Source organism: Silurus aristotelis (assembly GCF_946808225.1).
Source record: "Silurus aristotelis genome assembly, chromosome: 10".
Classification (NCBI taxonomy): Eukaryota; Metazoa; Chordata; class Actinopteri; order Siluriformes; family Siluridae; genus Silurus; species Silurus aristotelis.
In genome coordinates, this window is record NC_139583.1 from 21,010,143 (window position 1) to 21,028,745 (window position 18,603).

Here is an 18,603-nt window from a genome sequence, read left to right on the forward strand (position 1 = left end):
TATCTTCATATAGGTATCATCTTGATTCTTCTAGTCCCTTTTAGTTAAAACATATCATGTGTTACTACAAAGATAAAATTATATATATCAGTGAATTTCATTGTTAACTTTTTCATGTTTTATTCCTAAACAAAATCTCTCAATATCGCAGCCTTCCTTTTCACATATCTTAATTGAAATTGAGATATTTATCAAATCTCTTGGTTCAAATCAAGAAGTAATCAAGTAAAATCAAGTAATAGATTTCTGAAATTGTACAATAATTATATCTGTAATGAATATTACTACTGTATGTCTTTCCTCTATAGTTCGATGTGATTTGATTTTATTATTATTATAATTTTCTTTCCATGTTGATGTATTTGAATTATTTTATATGTATTTGTATCTATTATTTAATTGTTTATTTAAGTAGGTTTGTTGTTTGAAGCATTAAATAAAAATAAATAAATAATAAATAAATAATTTGCTGTGTATACATAGATTCAGAAGGTTGACAACTAAGAAAATGTACTTAATCCTAATCTGGCTGGTGCATCAATACAGACTCCTAAAGCATCACCCTGTAGGGAGGAAACTAAACTGGGATGAGGGGGTGTTTAAAGCTGCTTTACGCCCACTGAAGGCAGATTTTATTGTGGATTTCTGTCATTGTTAAAAGTTGGATATTGATCATTTGTTGTATTCATTCAGCCACAAAAGCATTAATGTATCACTGATGTAGGTGAGGAAATCAGGGGTGTAGTTAATGTTCCAGTTCAACCAAAGTATGTTCATTGGGGTTTAAATGGCCACTCTTGTTCTGACAAACCATGTCTTCGTGGAAATCACTGTGTAGACAGGAGCATTGTTGTGCTGGAACAGGTTTAGGCCCTTTAGCTTCAGTGAAGAGAAGTTATAATGCTATAACACGAAAAGACAACTGTGTGGCACCAGTCTGGGGAAACAGCAAATACCGGTTTGATAATCAGGTGTGCGCATACTTTTGGTCAAATAGGGTAAACTAAAATATCACTAGCCATGTCTCGAATGGTGCATTTTACATACTTTTGATATAACTTGTATGCTTACATAAGAAACTCAGTGAGGCTGCAGTAATAAAGGACTAAAACAAGATGACTAAAAAGAATACACAACATTGTGGTGTGATATGTTACCACACCAAAGCGAAATCCTGAAGTGTTTCATTCCTCATAAAACAAAAATAAGATTTGTGATTTTTTTAATAAAACTCTGGCTATTTATTGTAGAAGTTAAAGTCTGGAAATGTAGTATCCTGTGAACAGGACAGGATTTTGCTGCTCACTATTTCATTTCAGCAAAGACCAAACCAAAAGTTTTAATTTCATATAATCATATATAAAAAGATAGCATGTATTGTATGTATTTGTATGCTTTCTAAGATTCCCAAATTGGAGATTTTATAATGATAATTCACTTAGTCTCTGACATCTTTCTAATCTCTAGTGACCCAGTATAAAGATGTATTTATTGATAGATCACAATAAGCCAAATTTCTCCCAAATGCTATAAAATGTAATATTATATTATTATTTATTAGTATCTTATTTTATTATTAGTAGTAGTAGTATGTAGCATAAGCGTTATTAATATTGCTGGACATTATTATTATTTATTATTATTGTTGTATTTTTTCACTCGTGTGATGCAAACACGACCAATCTGGCAACCCCAGTCTCCAGATTCCTGCTGTCCTGAAACGTCGTCGCGTGATGACGTCACCACCAGGCCCTCACGGGATGTGCGTAAAGGGAAATGCCCCGCCCACAAGAGCAATCTGAACACACATCATCAGTACCAATCTTACACAACTGTTTAACCCAGATTGAAGACAAATCAGTAGTTTTTGTAGTTCTTTAAATGAAATGTAGATTTTAATAATGAAAAACACAGTCAAACACAGTCGAAAACTTAAATCTTAACATTTTTAAAGATTAGAAATCTCCTGATTATGAATGCAGGCCGCTTGCATAAACAGTGTATGTGTTGTACAGGCCTGATGGATGGGAGAATGAATAATATGATGTGCGTCAACAACATAAGTGATGTGCAGTTAGGTCAAGGGTGGGTGAGGACTGGACCCACGGAGCCAGATTTATACAAATGTGAACCCCAAAAGAGATGAATCATCACTGCCTCTAGTTGGAGTCAACAATGTTTAATTTCATTGTGAAAATCTCTCTAATCAAAATTTGCTTCTCCTTTTTTTGTAAAACGTGCTGAATCAGTAGGGCCTGACTCCTCTGTTATTTGTGCAGTGAAGCATTATTTTTTTATAAGCTGCACCTATCACATACTGTAGGTATACAATTCCAGAATGTAGTCCATCTGCTGCTTTGTTTTTGTTGCTCAGTTTGTCAGCCCCCCTCTATCCCATCCATATGCTTACACAACAGAACCATGTATGACCAGGTATTGGTTAAATAGTGGACCATTCTCAGTACATTAATTTTACTGATCTGTCACGTCAAGTCACATTTAGTAATCTTTTTTGTCATTTCTAACCTATTTAGTGCAGTACACAGTGGAATAAAACAACATTTCCCTAGGACCAATGTGTTACATCAAGCAAAAAGAGACAAAAAGAAACACAGAACTACACAAAATCAAATATACTGTATAGACAATATAATACAAGGAGACAGTAAATACAGTGACAGTCAACACAGTAGACACAGTCACTGTAGCATTGACCAGTATAGTTCGGAAGGCAGAGATGGCAAACGTACACACATCCTTCACTTAAGAAAAAGTACAGATGCTCATGTTTTAAAAGAAGTAGTGACTACACTATTTTCAAGCAAGATAAAGGAAAAAAGTCTAGGCTCTGCCTTGTACTTAAGTAAAAAATATTCATAACTACTACCTGTTTTAGTGTCACGCTGGTCACTGGACCTCACATCATATTAATATATTAATGCAAAAGAAATAAACATTTTGTTATCCAATGAATGTATCCATGCTGAACAACTACGATATAGAACACAAGCAGACAAAACATATGATGATGATCAGGTGATGTTTTTCTCAGTCATGTCTACATCGCTGACTCCCTCTGTCTTATCCATGTTAATCCCATACTTCTTTTTGCCTTCTGCTTTGCTCGTTGTTAGCTTCGTAAACTAGCCTGTGGTGTGTAATAGACAGGAGATGATACACCAGCGGTAGACAGAAAAAGCCACAAATGACAAGAAATAGGTTGATGAAAATGGTGCACAAAATATTGATCATGTCACCAAATAGATTAAAACTGAAGTAACGAACCTGTTTTTAAAATGTATGAAGTCGAAAGTACAGATTTCTGTCAAAAATGTAGTGAGTGGAAGTAAAACAATATCTTGTAAAAAAAAAAAAGAAATAAGTTAAGCACTGATACCAGAGAAATCTAGTTACAGTAATGAAGTATTTGTACTTCTCTGTCAGAAGGTTTGTACAAATGGAATGTCTGTATAATAATAAACACTGTGCATGTCAACATGAAGTTCTAGCAGCGGAAAAATGTGCAAAACAGCCATTTTGTTTCAACAGAATTTGTGTGTGTGTGTGTGTGTGTGTGTGTGTGTGTGTGTGTGTGTGTGTGTGTGTGTGTGTGTGTGTGTGTGTGTGTCAGTACAGGCACTTCATGTTGAGAAATCTGATGGCTTGTAGATGGCTGATGGCTGTTTGTGCATATACCCCAATAAGTATACAATTGAATAGCAGCAGGTTTTAGCAAATAAACATCAAAATGTATTTTAAAGTAAAATACCAAATACCTTCATTTTAAATGTATCCGAATAAACTACAAAATACAGCAGCCACACCATGTATCAAAATAAAACCACAAAATAATATATACAAATAAAATACAATTTAGTAAAAAAGTAAAGTAAAAAAAAGTAAAGTAAAGTAAATAAAATACAAATACAAAAAAAAAAAAAAATACTTTTACAAGGGAGCATAAAATTACTTCATAAACCATCAATTCCTATTTGATCTCCTTCACCATCACACTCAGTTGATTCAGTAAACACTGTTTGATAGCAGCAGCTTTTGTTTGGTCGAGTCATTCATTAAATCTGACACATGCAACCAGTTAACAGATCAAATATTTACTTACATATTCCCTGTGATCTCTCAGATGAAGGTTAGTTTTAAAGTAACCAACAGTTTAATGTTGAACAGTTTGTGAATGACTCCTAATTGTATCCTTATATATATTTAAAAATTGCTTTATAGCTGCACTCAAGTCAAAAACATTTTATTAGTACAGTAATTTGGTTGTACAATTAAAGTGAATCGAGCAAAAATTGTGCCATTATTCTTTAAAAGCCTGCCATCTAGTGGGCATAAGTGAGACTTGCGAATATCCGAGCTGTGATGGTTATAAAAAAAAGCTGATATCGGCATATACTGTCTATCAGTTTAAATATTACTACAACTACTACTACACTACTATACTACTACTACTACTACTATTGATATTACTACCACTATTAATGCTACTTCTACTACTATTATTACGACTACTACTATTACTATTATCTCTACTACTACTACTGCTACCACCAATCCTTCTAATACTACTAATATTGCTACTGATAATACTTTTATTAATATTACTACTACATTACTTCTAATACTACTATTATTACTACTAATACTACTTTTATTAATACTACTACTACTACTACTACTACTACTACTACTACTACTACTACTACTACTACTACTACTACATTCCTTCTAATACTACTATTATTACTACTAATACTACTTTTATTAATATTACTACTACTACTACTACTACTACTACTACTACTACTACTACCATTCATTCTAATACTACCACTAATACTATTTTTGAATACTACTACTATTACTACTACTATTATTACTAATACTACTACTACTACTACTATTACTATTACTATTACTACCACTGCTACTACTACTGTTACTACTACTGGTGAACAGTAATAAAGTAAATTTAATTTGTTACTGTACTTGAGTAGCTTTTTTGCGTACTTTACTGAAGTATTTCCATTTGGAGACACTTTTACCTTAACTTTACTACATTTCAATGTCAAATATCTTTTTACTCAACTACATTTTGCTAAACCATTTGTTTCTTTTTATTTCTGAGCGGATAAAAACGTAACTGGTCAAGCACGCAGCAAGCCACAAATTAGTTTTAAACTTGTTTTGATTGGTGCTTAGTGGTATCTACTAATCACCAACATACAGTTCAGCGTCAGTTTAACAGCAAGCAGAACGTATTGAGAGGAATAAATGATGTAAGAAGGTTACCTTCTGACGTCTTACCCTAAGAGGTGGAAAGTAACGAAGTACAAATACTTCGTTACTGTACTTCAGTAGAATTGTCTGGTATCAGTACTTCACTTCATTACTTATTTTTTGGACAACATTTTACTTTCACTCATTACATTTTTTACACAAATATCTGGACTTTCTACCTCTTACATTTTCAAAACAGGCTCGTTACTTAGTTTAAATTTATTTGGTGACATGATCAATATTTTTTCAGCCGATCAACCTATTACTTGTCATTGCGTGGATTTTTCAACCTACTACTAGTGTATCATTTTCTGGCTATCACAGATGTACCACAGATGTAGGCTAGCCTACAAAGCTAACAACAAGCAAGGCTGATCATCTGGATCACTTGATCATCATCATCTTTGCTCTGCTTGTGTTCTATGGTGTTTGTTAAGCCTGGATAAACTCATTAGATAACAAGATTTGAAACACTTGATTTGAAACACCCTGCTGTTTGATAGCATTCTGAAATTGTATTTCCTCAAATGCTTGTTCAACACTGAGATCCAGAATAGGTTACTTTTTTTTTAACTAGGAGATAACGAGAGAAAAAAAAACCCTTGATTGCTTAGATTTAGGGCTACCACTCAAACTACTCCTTCTTGAGAAGATAGGAAATTTCAGTTTTTCAGAATGTGAGCATGTCCCCTCATGCTTCATACAGTCCACCATTGTTCCTATCCAAATAAAAAACATCAGTCCGCCTGCCTCAACGACTACTGCCCTGTAGCCCTGACCTCAGTAGTGATGCAGTGCTTTACTAGAGGACGCCATTGCTCATCTTCTCCAAACAACGATGAGCCACATGGATTGCAAAAAAGGAATTATGTGGTAAAGCTCTTTGTGGACTACAGTTCAGCGTTTAACACCATAATTCCCTCCACATTCTTCTCTAATTTGGAGGTCCTGGGACTGCCTCTGTGTCATTGGATCTCCAACTTCCTGACTGACAGACCACAAGCCGTACGGGTGGTCAAACATACCTCATCCATCCTCACCCTCAGCACTGGAGATCCTCAGGGTTGTGTTTCGAGCCCCCTGCTGTACTCACTGTACACACAAGATTGTGTGACCACTTCCAACTCCACCACCATCATCAAGTTTGCTGACAACACTGTTGTGGTGGGCCTGATCTCCAACAATGACGAGCCGGTCTACCTACAGGGGATTAAAAACCTGGAAAGATGGTGTTAGGAGAACAATCTTCTGCAGGAATAAAGAGTTGATAGTGGACTTCAGCATAAAGCAGGAGCAGTCAAAACAGCCGCTAAACATCAACGGGACTCCAGTGGAGAGAGTGGACAGTTTCCGGTACCTAGATGTTCACATCACACAGGACCTGTCTTGGGCCTGTCACACCAACACCCTGGTGAAGAAGGCCTGGCAGCATTTGTACCATCTGAGACACTTAAGGGACTTTAAACTACCCTCCCAGGTGCTAAAGACTTTCTACACCTGGACCATTGAGAGCGTCCTGACGGGTAGCATCACTTCCTGGTTCGGGAACAGCACCATGCAGAACAGGCGAGCCCTCCAGAGTTTGGTGCGGTCAGCTGAACATACCATCCACACCGAGCTCCCTGACCTGCAGGACATCTACAACATGCAGTGCTGGAGCAGAGCCAGGAAGATTGTGAAGGACCTCAACCATCCCAACAATGGACTCTTTTCTTTGTTGCGTTCAGGGAAGCCTTCGCTCTATCGAAAGCAAACACAGAGTGAATGAAGAGGCGCTTCTTTCCACAGGACATTTGGAGTTTACCCAGCAAGTAGTACCTGGACTTCTCTCTCCATCTCACTTTCTTTGCTGCACACTATCATTCAGATTAATAGTGAATACACATATTATTATTCATGCCTATACTCATAGTCAGATTTTATTTTAATTTGCTTTTATACTTAATATTTATTTATTTTTATGTTACTTTTTTCCTAGCTTATTTTGTATTTCTTTTATGTTTACAAGTTGGACAGTCATAAAAACCATTTCACTATATGTCATACTCTGCATGAATGTGTATTTGACAAATAAAACTTTTATTTGATTTGATTTGATTTGATTTGATTTGAATTTGGATTGCTTATTATTGATGCAATAGTGCTCTCTAGTGGGCAGACTAGGGGTGACATGCAGAGGTTTAGAGAGTTATTCTCCCTCTAAAACGAATTCATTTGAATCGTTAATTCGATCAGATTTTACATATGTATCTGCCCTCGACTAAAAACCCAGCCTCTACTGTGACTTGGCAAACTAGATAGATAGATAGATAGATAGATAGATAGATAGATAGATAGATTGATAGATAGATAGATAGATAGAGAGAGAGAGAGAGAGAGAGAGAGAGAGAGAGAGAGAGAGAGAGAGAGAGAGAGAAGGAGGAAATGTTATTATTTTATTATTTCTGTTGTTCGTTTGTTCGATTTTTGTTCATTCAAGATTTGGCAAAAACAAATGTTTATGTTTGTCATGCTAATAAGGGCAACATTTAAATCTTGAATCTTGACAGATAGATAGAGTTAAAGTATGCTAAAATAAATAAAACAGTCAAGTAGAACAAATCTTTAGAAAATTCAATATTAAATGTAACCCACACACACTTTCTGTAACACACACTATACTCGTCTGTTTTACCCAAATGGGGTTTAACAAATATAAACTATTACATTTTTTCATTCTTTTAATTTTGTTAAATCGATTTCATTTGCACCGATTTAATCAATTACTCAATTTAATAAATATAATAAAGTGTATTGCATTCATTTGATTTATTCTATTATTTTTTATTCCTATAACAATTCTAAAATAATATTTTATCTTTTTTTTTTTTAAGCAGGCATTTTATTTAAAATTGTTTTAAAAATGTCAACTGTTGATGTTCGCAAATGATAATAATAATAAAGTGCGTTAAAATCTTTTGCATTTCTTTCTCTCAAACTGTCCTAAAATTGATAGATAGATAGATAGATAGATAGATAGATAGATAGATAGATAGATAGATAGATAGATAGATAGATAGACTAATTGAGTGCATATATTTTTTTCTTTCTACAATTCGTTTCAATGTACAAAAAAATCCGACAAATCCTATGCTTTTCTTTTACCCGTGTAAAAATCACGGCCAATAAACATAACAGCGTCGCTTTTCACTGCTAATCCCGCCTCCTGCGCTGTGATTGGCTAACACTATTCCATCTCTTGCGTTACGATAGGTTCAAAGTTGGGTCCTAAAAAAATCAGCCAATCGGATTTTTGTTAAAACTCTGCCATGCTCTGGCAAAGAAAAAAAATTTTGTTAATGCGGTTAATGCAAGTATTAGGGTAGTTGTGTGTGTGGAGTATTTGGGTGTAGTAGGAGGAAAACACGAATACACACACATTTTTTTTATCTCTGACGCAGCAGCACACACACCAATAGCTGTGATCCCAGGACAGGCAGTGATTATTCAGGGAGGGACTTCCTCCAGGTCCGCCGTGACTCGGTGACACGTAACTAAAGCCAAAGGTGTCCTGCAAAGCTCATAGATCTGTTTATATATCTTGTGTATTTCACATCAGTAGAAAGGTTTACACAAAGACGAGCTTCTAGGAGCTTCAGAAAGCAGAAAAACTTTTTTTCTATCTTTTTTTTGCAACTTGGCTTCTTTTGTTGTTCTCAGGACACAAGTAAACAGAGCTGTATGGGAAAGTTTTGCTCCATCCAGGGAATGGAGGTTCCCCACCAAAGGATCTGCTTCCATCTGACCTGGGAAGTCCTTGTGTAAACTCTTCCTGCTTTCTGGAATGTAAAGCACATAGGAGGACAAGTTGGTTTTGTTTGGAGAATTTCTTTTTTACATTGTATATGATCACTGTGGAGAACATGGGCAGTGGGGTTTGCTCCAGAAAGCAAAGGAAAATCTTCCAGTTGTTGCTGCTCACCACTGTGGTGTTTGTGCTCATTTATGGAGGAATGATCTGGTATGAAATGCACCAGCAGCTGAAGGGAACAGAAGCTCTGGCTCTGAAATACCAGCAGCACCAGGAGTCTCTTTCAGCCCAGCTACAAGGTATCAGTGTTTCACCAGGTCAAGCAGATATCCGGAGACCCCTGAAACGTGTTTCCTACTTAGTTTTAATCTGTTTCGCAACGCCGGGAGGGGTGTGTTTTGTGCAACACACTGTTTTGCATTTACAAAACTGTATATGGATGATGACTTTCATAATCACTATCAGAATGTCTATTATAGGTCTTTTATCAGTGCGTTTCTAGAACCTACTGATGAATTTGCACAGGTAATGCTGGCCATCTTACAGCTCTTTTTCCATTCCCACTTAATCACGGGTGTGTGATATGATGTCGATACAGAAATGTACCTACTAACTGTATTTTATTCTGCAACAGATGACGCACTAAACCGTGCCTAACCTTCTCACAGATAATGCAGTCCTTTATACGTCTATTCAGTAACTGCTTTATTCAGGAGCTTATCCCGGGAGCTACAGGGCGTGAAGTGGAATGTGCCGTCAGTCCTGGTCCCAAACACAATCTCAAGGCATCGTAAACATGATGCACAGACGCATTCCCAACCAGGGGTATTGTAGCGTGGCCAGTTTACGAACCTGGAGGAATCTCGCACTCACCCTGGGAGAACAGAGGGTAACCAGAGCTTTGAAAGGAACCCTGGAGATAGTACACGACAATGCTAGTCAACACACGTATTCGTAGTTTATATGCCGTAGTTTATGAAATTGATATACAGATAATGTTCAGTTCAGTTCAATTCAGTAAGTTAAGTAAAGCTTACTTTACACCTAGGCTTTACTTCACTTGACAAATTGTTAAGACAGTTGTTAAGAATCTACTTTTCAGTTGGTCCTTGCTCAGTCATTACCTGCACAATGTGCGATTCAATGTCACTACATTTCTACGGGAAGCACACAAGTATGTACTGTTTTAATTTTGTTAGGGTAGAAAGATAATTATTAGTCTTGGATTTCAAATCTGGCAACTGAGTTAAACCATGTTCCTTTCCATTCAACTAAATTGGCGCTTAATATCAAGTTTAATTCTTGAAGGACAACTCCACCCTGAAACCCAGTAAACTTGCGTGATTCTGCTTAGGGCTGTTGCTAATTCTTTGCTGTGGTTGAGTGTCGCACTGACATCACAGGGACACGTTGGCGGTGGTATTAGCCTATGGCTTTGTAACGTGATCTGTTTTATCAGGGTGTAAAGATGAAGAGGTGAGAGAGCTGGATGGGCTAAAGACTTAAAGTGCTGCAGCATCAGTGTTTTTTGTCTCTTTAGAGTAGGATAAAGCAAGGACCATTTTTCCACATCGATGGAGTTGAGGTAGTCAAATGGCATTTGTACATAATAAAGGAAATGAATCATAGTGAAGAGTATTTTTTTTCCAGTTTTTTTTGGTAAATTTTAAATGGCATGCACTGATCAGCCATAATTAATAGTGTAGGTCATCCTTGTGCCCCCAAAACAGTTCTGACCCATCAGACTCTGAAAGAGTGCTGTGGTATCTGGCACTGAAATGTGAGCAGTAGATCCTTTAAATCCTGTAGGTTGTGAGGCAGATCCTCAATGGATTTGCGTTGTCCAGTACATCCCACAAACGCTTAATCAAATTGAGATTCATATCATTTGGAGGCCAAGTCAACAACTTGAACTCTTTATCATGTTCCTCAAACCATTCCTGGCAATTTCTGCAGTGTGGCTGGGAGCGATATCCTGCTGAATGAGGCCACTGCTAATAGTATTCCATCACCATTAAGGGATGTATTTCATCTACAACAGCATGTCAAGTATCACCTAACTATAACCATTGCCGTATTCACGTAGTACACCCTGGTGCCATCTCTATCCTAGGTTATGGATCCACATAATGTGGGGAAAAAAAAATCAGATCAGTTCACCTCCTTCCACTATTCCATTGTCCAGTTCTAATGTTCACTTGCTAATTGTAGGTTCTTTCTGTGATGTAGAAGGGTCAGAATGGGCACTCTGACTTGTCTGAAGCCACAGTACATGTCTTCTTTAATGTTTTCTGAAAATCTGTGTTACAGTAGCTCTTCTGGGGTATCGGACCAGACAGACTTGCCTTCATTTCTCACATACATTGTTGAGCTTTGGTAGCTGATGGCCCTGCTGCCTGTTCACTAGTTGTCCTTCCTTGGACCAGTATTGGTAGGGATTAACCAATGCATACCAAGAACAAATAACAAAAAGACCTTCTGTTTTGTTGTTTCTCTCATCCAGTTGTCCAACCATTACAATTTGACCCTTGACAAATGCCTTCTCAGGTCCTTATGCTTGCCCACTGTTCCTGCCTCCAGCACATCAACTTTGAGAGCTGACTTTGCTCCATTCTAACAAGATAATCAATGCTATTCAATTCCCCTGTCAGTGGTTTTAACGCTAGGTTGAGGACAACCTGCTGACTTCTTAAGGTTAATTCTAAGGAGGAGTTTGCTTAGTTTTTTTTCCTGGTCAGAAATGTGAAAGTCTGGAAGTAATTATATAACTGCAACAGAAAACCTCTCTTCCTAGCATTTCTTAGCTGAATTAGCAACCTAGCCTGCAGTTTATTAGCACAGCTCACTCATTGGATTTCTAACAGTTAAAAGAGATGTTTTTACAAAAAATAAAACAAAAATGATACCTGACCAAAAAATATGAGAGAAAATTAGAAATTTGAATAAAATGAAGGTCTAGCAACAGACTATTTTGCAAACTAGCATGCTCTGTTAGCCTCTCACTCTTAGGAACTCATTATTGCTTTCTCACTGGTATTAAATATCATTTATTTTTTTGTGTGTTTTGTTTAGTGCACACAGGTATGCACATTAGATGCATTTTTACCTGAGGAGAAAGGAGAATGAGGTGTGCGTGTGCGTGTGCGTGTGCGTGTGTGTGTGTGTGTGTGTGTGTGAAGAATGCTAAATAGGATTTGTCTTTTTTTTTTTTTTTACTTATTTACTATTCTATTATCCTATTTGCAGAGGTGTAATTGTAGACCCTATTTCCTTTTACCCGGGTTTTGTGGTTTCCTCTGGTTTTTGTGGTGACTCTTTTTGGAGGCATGTTATCATTGCTGCAGAAATGGATTTTGTATTGTTTTTGTTTCTGCTGGCTCATTCATTTATCTCATTCTTTCCTCCTATTTTTCTAAGGTTGTATCAACATTCCACTAGAATGACATAAATCATGGATCTGTTCGAATATCTTTTTGCCTGTTTGTTTGAGTGTCTATCTGTCTGTCTAAACAGAGTTCAGTGTGCCCGAGTAATGAACTAAGGGTCATTGTTCTTATGCTGTGGTCTGGTTAGTTGCCTCAGACTTTCTAAATTTGAAATGGCATTTGAAGTTTCACTTAAATATCTACATGTTTGTGTCAATCTGGTGTTTTATTATATTTTAGATACCATTAACCAGAGAATAGTCTGTAAAATAGCCTATAGTACATCCAGGTCAAATCACAGAATGTCACAGAATGGTTTTATTTTAATATGGAAAATAATAGTATATGACACTGACTGTAAATGTGGTAAGAGCAGTTAGCACTCAGATGTGTGTCTACACAGAATCAGAATCAAAATCGGGTTTATTGGCCAAGTGTGTTGACACGCACAAGGAATTTGGTTTCAGCTGTTAGTGACTCTCAAAAGTACAGACATAAATAACACTGTACATTTAGCTTGGACTATACGAGACAAAACAGACTATACGAGACAAAACAGACTATACGAGACAAAACAGACTATACGAGACAAAACAGACTATACGAGACAAAACAGACTATACGAGACAAAACAGACTATACGAGACAAAACAGACTATACGAGACAAAACAGACTATACGAGACAAAACAGACTATACAAGACAAAACAGACTATACAAGACAAAACAGACAAGACAAGACAATACATACAAGACAAAACAGACTATACAAGACAATACAGACAAGACAAAACAGATTATACAAAACAGACTATACAAGACAAAACAGACTATACAAGACAAAACAGACTATACAAGACAAAACAGACTATACAAGACAAAACAGACTATACAAGACAAAACAGACTATACAAGACAATACAGACAATGTAAGACAAAATAGACAGTATGAGTACAGATATGGAAAGGGTTATAAGGCCATTTCCAAACGGAGAAGAAGGATTGTTTACTAATTTAAGACAGTTGCCAATCTTCCTATGATTCAGAGTCCCAGCAAATTCAGTCCATCATCAGATTGTTTCATGTTTAGATAATGAAATTCTCGGTTAAATAACAAGCTGCATATTTTTAAAGTGGGTAAGAGAGTCGACAAATATTTGTTCATTTACTTAGTTTATTCATTTTCTTGAGAAATTTTTACAGAATCAAAATAACTCTTGTTCAAGTTGTGTGTGTGTGTGTGTGTGTGTGTGGGGGGGGGGGGGGGGGGGGGGTAAGGGGTGGAGGGTAGGTGGTGTTACTGGGGTGCAGAGTTCAGCATGGAAAAACAGCTATGGGACAAAAGCTGGTTCTGAACCTGCTTGTCTTGGTCCGGAGGCTCCTGTAGCACCTCCTGAAGGGCAGGAGGGTGACCAGTCTATAGGCAGGGTGAGAGAAGTCCTTAGTGGTGATGTATGCTTACCTGAGGCAGCATTTCCTGTTAATGTCAGCAGCCTTTGGGAGTGAAGTTCCCACAATGCGTTTGGCAGTTCCCCCCCACCCTCTGCAGCACTTTCCAGAATAGAGCTGGTTTTGTCCAGCAAAGGTCCTCGGAGATGTAGATCCCCAGGAATTTGAAACTGGTGACACGGTCTACCACTGCGCTAGTGATGTGGATCGGTGTGTGTGCCGCTTTTCTCCTTCCTGAAGTTTACGATGAACCGCTTTTTCTTCTTGGTGTTGAGCAGCAAGTTGTTGTCAGTGCAGCATGCATCCAGGCGGTTCACCTCTTTTCTGTAGGCTGACTAATCATTATCCTTGATGAGTTCGATCACCGTGGGGTCATCTGCACACTTGATAATGATGTTGGAACCATATACAGGATTGCAGTTGTGGGTAAAGAGGGAGTAGAGAAGGGGACTCAGCACACAGCCTTGTGGTACTCCAGTGCTAAGGATTAAGTTGGAAGAGCAGTGGTGGTATGCCCAAACATGCCTGTTGGTCAGAAAGTCCATTAGCCAGTTGCTACTAAAGGCAATTAACAGTATTCTGGTGTCCATGTCTTTATTGTACAGGTGAGAGAGCGCTGTGGAAACTGCGTCCTCCGTGCTCCTGTTCTTACAGTAGGCTAATTGGTGTGGGTCTAGAGTGGCAGGAATACAGGATCACCTGCTCAAAGCACTTGGTAATAATGGGGGAGGGGGGGTGATCCCTACTGGGCAGTAAAACATCAACAGTTTGGGGTTTTCCAGCCCCCCCCACCCCTTTTTCCAAAGTCTACAAATAGCTTTGGGTGGAAACATAATTGTACCAAATAGCCCTTGTAATGCTTTACACACTCGCATCATCACCGCTTGCTTCCGTTAATTGAAAGATAATGTCTGTTTTATTTCTGTTGTATTTTGATAAGAAAATTAGGTGATTTTAGATATCGCTCAGCCTAATAATACAAACAATTAGAAGTGCAACATAAACCAAAAGCCTACATTAAAATAATGATGACTTTAATTCCTTCCTACACTGTGGATCATGTTAGTCCCTTTATTCTCTTGTTAATCTAAATGAGGTGCACATTTATGTCATTATGTCATTATATAATCCTGTCAGTGGAGTAGTGGCTCACACAATGTGTGTGTTTGTGTGTTTGTGTGTTTGTGTGTGTGTGTGTGTGTGTGTGTGTGTGTGTGTTTGTGTTTGTGTGTGTGTGTGTGTGTGTGTGTGTGTGTGTGTGTGTGTGTGTGTGTGTGTGTGTGTGTGTGTGTGTGTGATTTATTGAAAATAGCACAGCTTACTTTACCCAATTATTTTTGTCCAAACTTAGACTGGGCGTATGTTTATAACCACTGTTTAAATCTCTGTATATTTGTGTATGTGTGTGAATTCTGCTTATTCATTTAAAGTTTACAATCTGTGTATATTTTTCTCTGTTTGCAGTGGTGTATGAGCATCGGTCGAGGCTGGAGAAATCACTACAGAAAGAACGGCAAGATCATAAGAAGTCTAAGGAAGGTACATGTATGCATGTTATTTGCTAAATATACTAATATGCCTTCCTTTAATGCTAAAAAAAACATAATTGTTCATAATTCTACAACCCTTAAGCAGTTTGGTGTTATGAAAGCACTCAGGTGTGTGTCTGAAATCAATATGGAAAGGGTTATAAGGCCATCTCTGAACAATTTAAAATGTAGCATTCTGCAGTGAGAAAGGTGTGTTCCAGCAAATTCAGTCCATCATCAGATTCTTTTATGTTTAGAGATGTAAAGGAAAACAATGTCTCCAGGACATGGAAGGGTTTGTAAAATTCTGATGAGGATGGACAGGATTACAAATGAGTTTATTAGAGAGACAGCGCATGTAGTTTTAGAGACAAGGTGAGGGAGGTGAGATTGAGATGGTTTGGACATGTGCAGAGGAGGGACATGGGGTATATCACTAGGAGAATGCTGAGGATGGAGCCACCAGGAAGGAAGAAAAGAGGAAGACCAAGGAGGAGGTTTATGGATGTGATGAGGGAAGACATGCAGGTAGTTGTTTTAAAAGAGGCAGATGTAGAGGACAGGGGGGTATGGAGACGGATGATCCGCTGTGGCGACCCCTAATAGAAGCCAAAAGAAGAAGAAAAAGTTACTAAAGTCACTGCAGTTTAGAGAGAGGGTTAACTATTAAGAATACAAATGTAATTTTGTGGGGAAAAAAAAACACATTGGTAAATGTGTATGAAGTGTTCACTGCTATAATATTAAAAAAAACCCATAACCGATTCATATATATATATATATATATATATATATATATATATATATATATATATATATATATATATATATATATATATATATATATATATATATATATATTAGGGGTGGCACGGTACATGGAAAAACACCCGAACCGTTTGGTTCGCTTGTCTCGGTTCGGTTCGTGTGTGCGTTGCATGGTTCGATGTAGCCCCGTGCTCAGTTTCGCCTCAGACAGTTTCGTGTCAACATACATATAGACAGTAAAAGTTGAGTAAGGAGTGCTGCAGCAATGGAAAGTGGAGGAGATAATGAAGGCTGCCCGGAGTTGGCGGATGCGCCCCCGTCGTTCAAATCCGGTGTGTGGGAACATTTTGGATTTCATGTTACTTACGATGACAACGAAAATAAAACAGTAGATAGAACTGCGACTGTGTGCAAGCATTGTGCAAAATGCATTCAATATGCTAATGGTAACACTTCTAATATGACATTTCATTTGAGAAGACATCACGTCAATGTGTCGATAAGCACAAACAGGAGAGAGCCGGTTAGGAAACAACTTCTACTGTCCGCAGCATTTAAGCAGCCTCTCGGTGATAAGTCGGACATTGCAATAGCCATTACTAAAGCATTGGGAATGTTTATAGCAAAAGATATGCAACTGTGCAGCGTGATTGAGTGTGAAGGATTTCATCAGCTGATGAATGTACTCGAGCAGCGGTTAAATATTCCCTCTCGCCAACACTTTTTTTTTTTTTTTTTGCCAAATAAACGAAAAGCATGTCATCATCAATGTCTTCTCTCCTGCTGTATCAAAATCTCACCTAGCTTTTACTCAGAGATGGCCCCAATAACGTCAAGTCATATTTGGTTAGTGCATGATTACATTACAAAAATGTTAATACTGTATCCTAAATTGTGGATAATTAAGCTAATAAGCTATATATCAAATGATGAAGGAAATTTCTGTAGTGTTGAAGATTACAGGAAAAAATAACAAGAAGAACTGTACAGAACCGAAAACCGTGACCCTAAAACCGTGATACGAACCGAACTCTGGGTTTTGTGAACCGTGCCACCTCTAATAAATAAATAAATAAATAAATGTGTGTATGTGTATATATATATATATATATAATCAGAATTAGTGAATTACACAACACATAAGGCTTGTCTTTAGTTTACACACTTTTCAAATGCATTGTCCTGCCTAATGTAGACATGCCCTTTTACTGCCTACATTCTAAAGCAGTCATGTGTTAAACACGGCCGGAACTGAAGTAAAAAAATTATTAGTACATGGAAGTGAACAAGACCAATTTATTCCATTTAAAGATTTAACCACAAACATCGATTTGTTCAAGAAATGAAAGACAAAACTAAGTTGGTTATTAATAAATAAAACATTGCAATTGTTGCTATATTGGTGTAATTGAAGCAGAACAACACACTCCAGACCATGTAGTTATGGAAAAATAATTAACTTTAGGGTGGTAACACATCGAACCATTCTGTTATGGATTATTTTTGTGTAACTGCACAATATGGAGTGGTTTCTTATTTATTTAAATTTTTGAATCAGAATGTGCATTCATTTCTGCAAAAAAAAAAAGCGACTGTGTCTTTGGTTCTGGCTACAAATTCAATCATTGTGTAAGTGTTGTATTATTAGATCTTTATTATAAGCTTTTAGTGAAAATTGAAAACTAGTAGCTAATGAGAGATATGTTTAATTATTTCAGCATATTTTTTTTTGTAATCTTAAAATAAACATTTTCTTAGTCTGTATGACATAACCATTTTTTAATTTTTATTATTATTATTTTTTAGATTATCTGGTTTATAAACTGGAGGCGCAGCAATCACTGAATAAGGAGAAGGTGAGACACTGTGTAATATAAGAGAGAACATTTCTGTCCGTTACAGACGTGATGTGCACACGCCAATTTCATTTTCATTTATATCGTTTCCTTTATATGGTTCAGCAAAAAAAATACCGTTCTTTTCCAGCATTGGATTCAGGAAGTCATCTGAAGACCAAATTCAGGAAACTTCTATTCTGCTTAGAAATGTTACAGTTATGATGTAGCTTCTTATTTGCATCATTTATTATTATTTTTTTATTTACTAAATATAAAAGATTATATATTTTTTATCAAGGTAACAGGGTAAGACAAGTTTTTCAGAAATGCATTCAGTATGCTTTAAATGAGAATTAGTGTTGTCTGAAGCAATCGAATGCCTGCTACCACTCTAAATTTGATTATTTTTTACGTTATTAAAGTGTGCGGTGAGCAGAAATTGAGTTTGCTTGACTGAGTGTGATCGAGCTTTGTGGCACTCTCAATCCTTTGTTAAATCTCACACA

General features: G+C 37.0%; 1 protein-coding gene across 6 annotated transcripts in view; it reads left to right on the forward strand.

Moving 5' to 3' along the window:
• Positions 1 to 8,662: 8,662 nt before the first annotated feature.
• The window catches only part of golim4a (golgi integral membrane protein 4a), a 29,203-nt gene continuing 19,262 nt past the window's right edge, over positions 8,663 to 18,603 (forward strand). For 3 of the 6 annotated variants that reach the window (XM_083552994.1, XM_083552993.1, XM_083552996.1), the window contains exons 1-3: positions 8,691 to 9,387; positions 15,427 to 15,501; positions 18,066 to 18,115. In XM_083552994.1, the coding sequence (XP_083409120.1) occupies positions 9,183 to 9,387; positions 15,427 to 15,501; positions 18,066 to 18,115 (330 nt within the window). In that variant the 5' untranslated portion in view covers positions 8,691 to 9,182. Of the gene's footprint in view, positions 9,388 to 15,426; positions 15,502 to 18,065; positions 18,116 to 18,603 lie in introns of all 6 variants that reach the window. The other 3 variants (XM_083552997.1, XM_083552995.1, XM_083552998.1) reach the window with 3 other exon arrangements.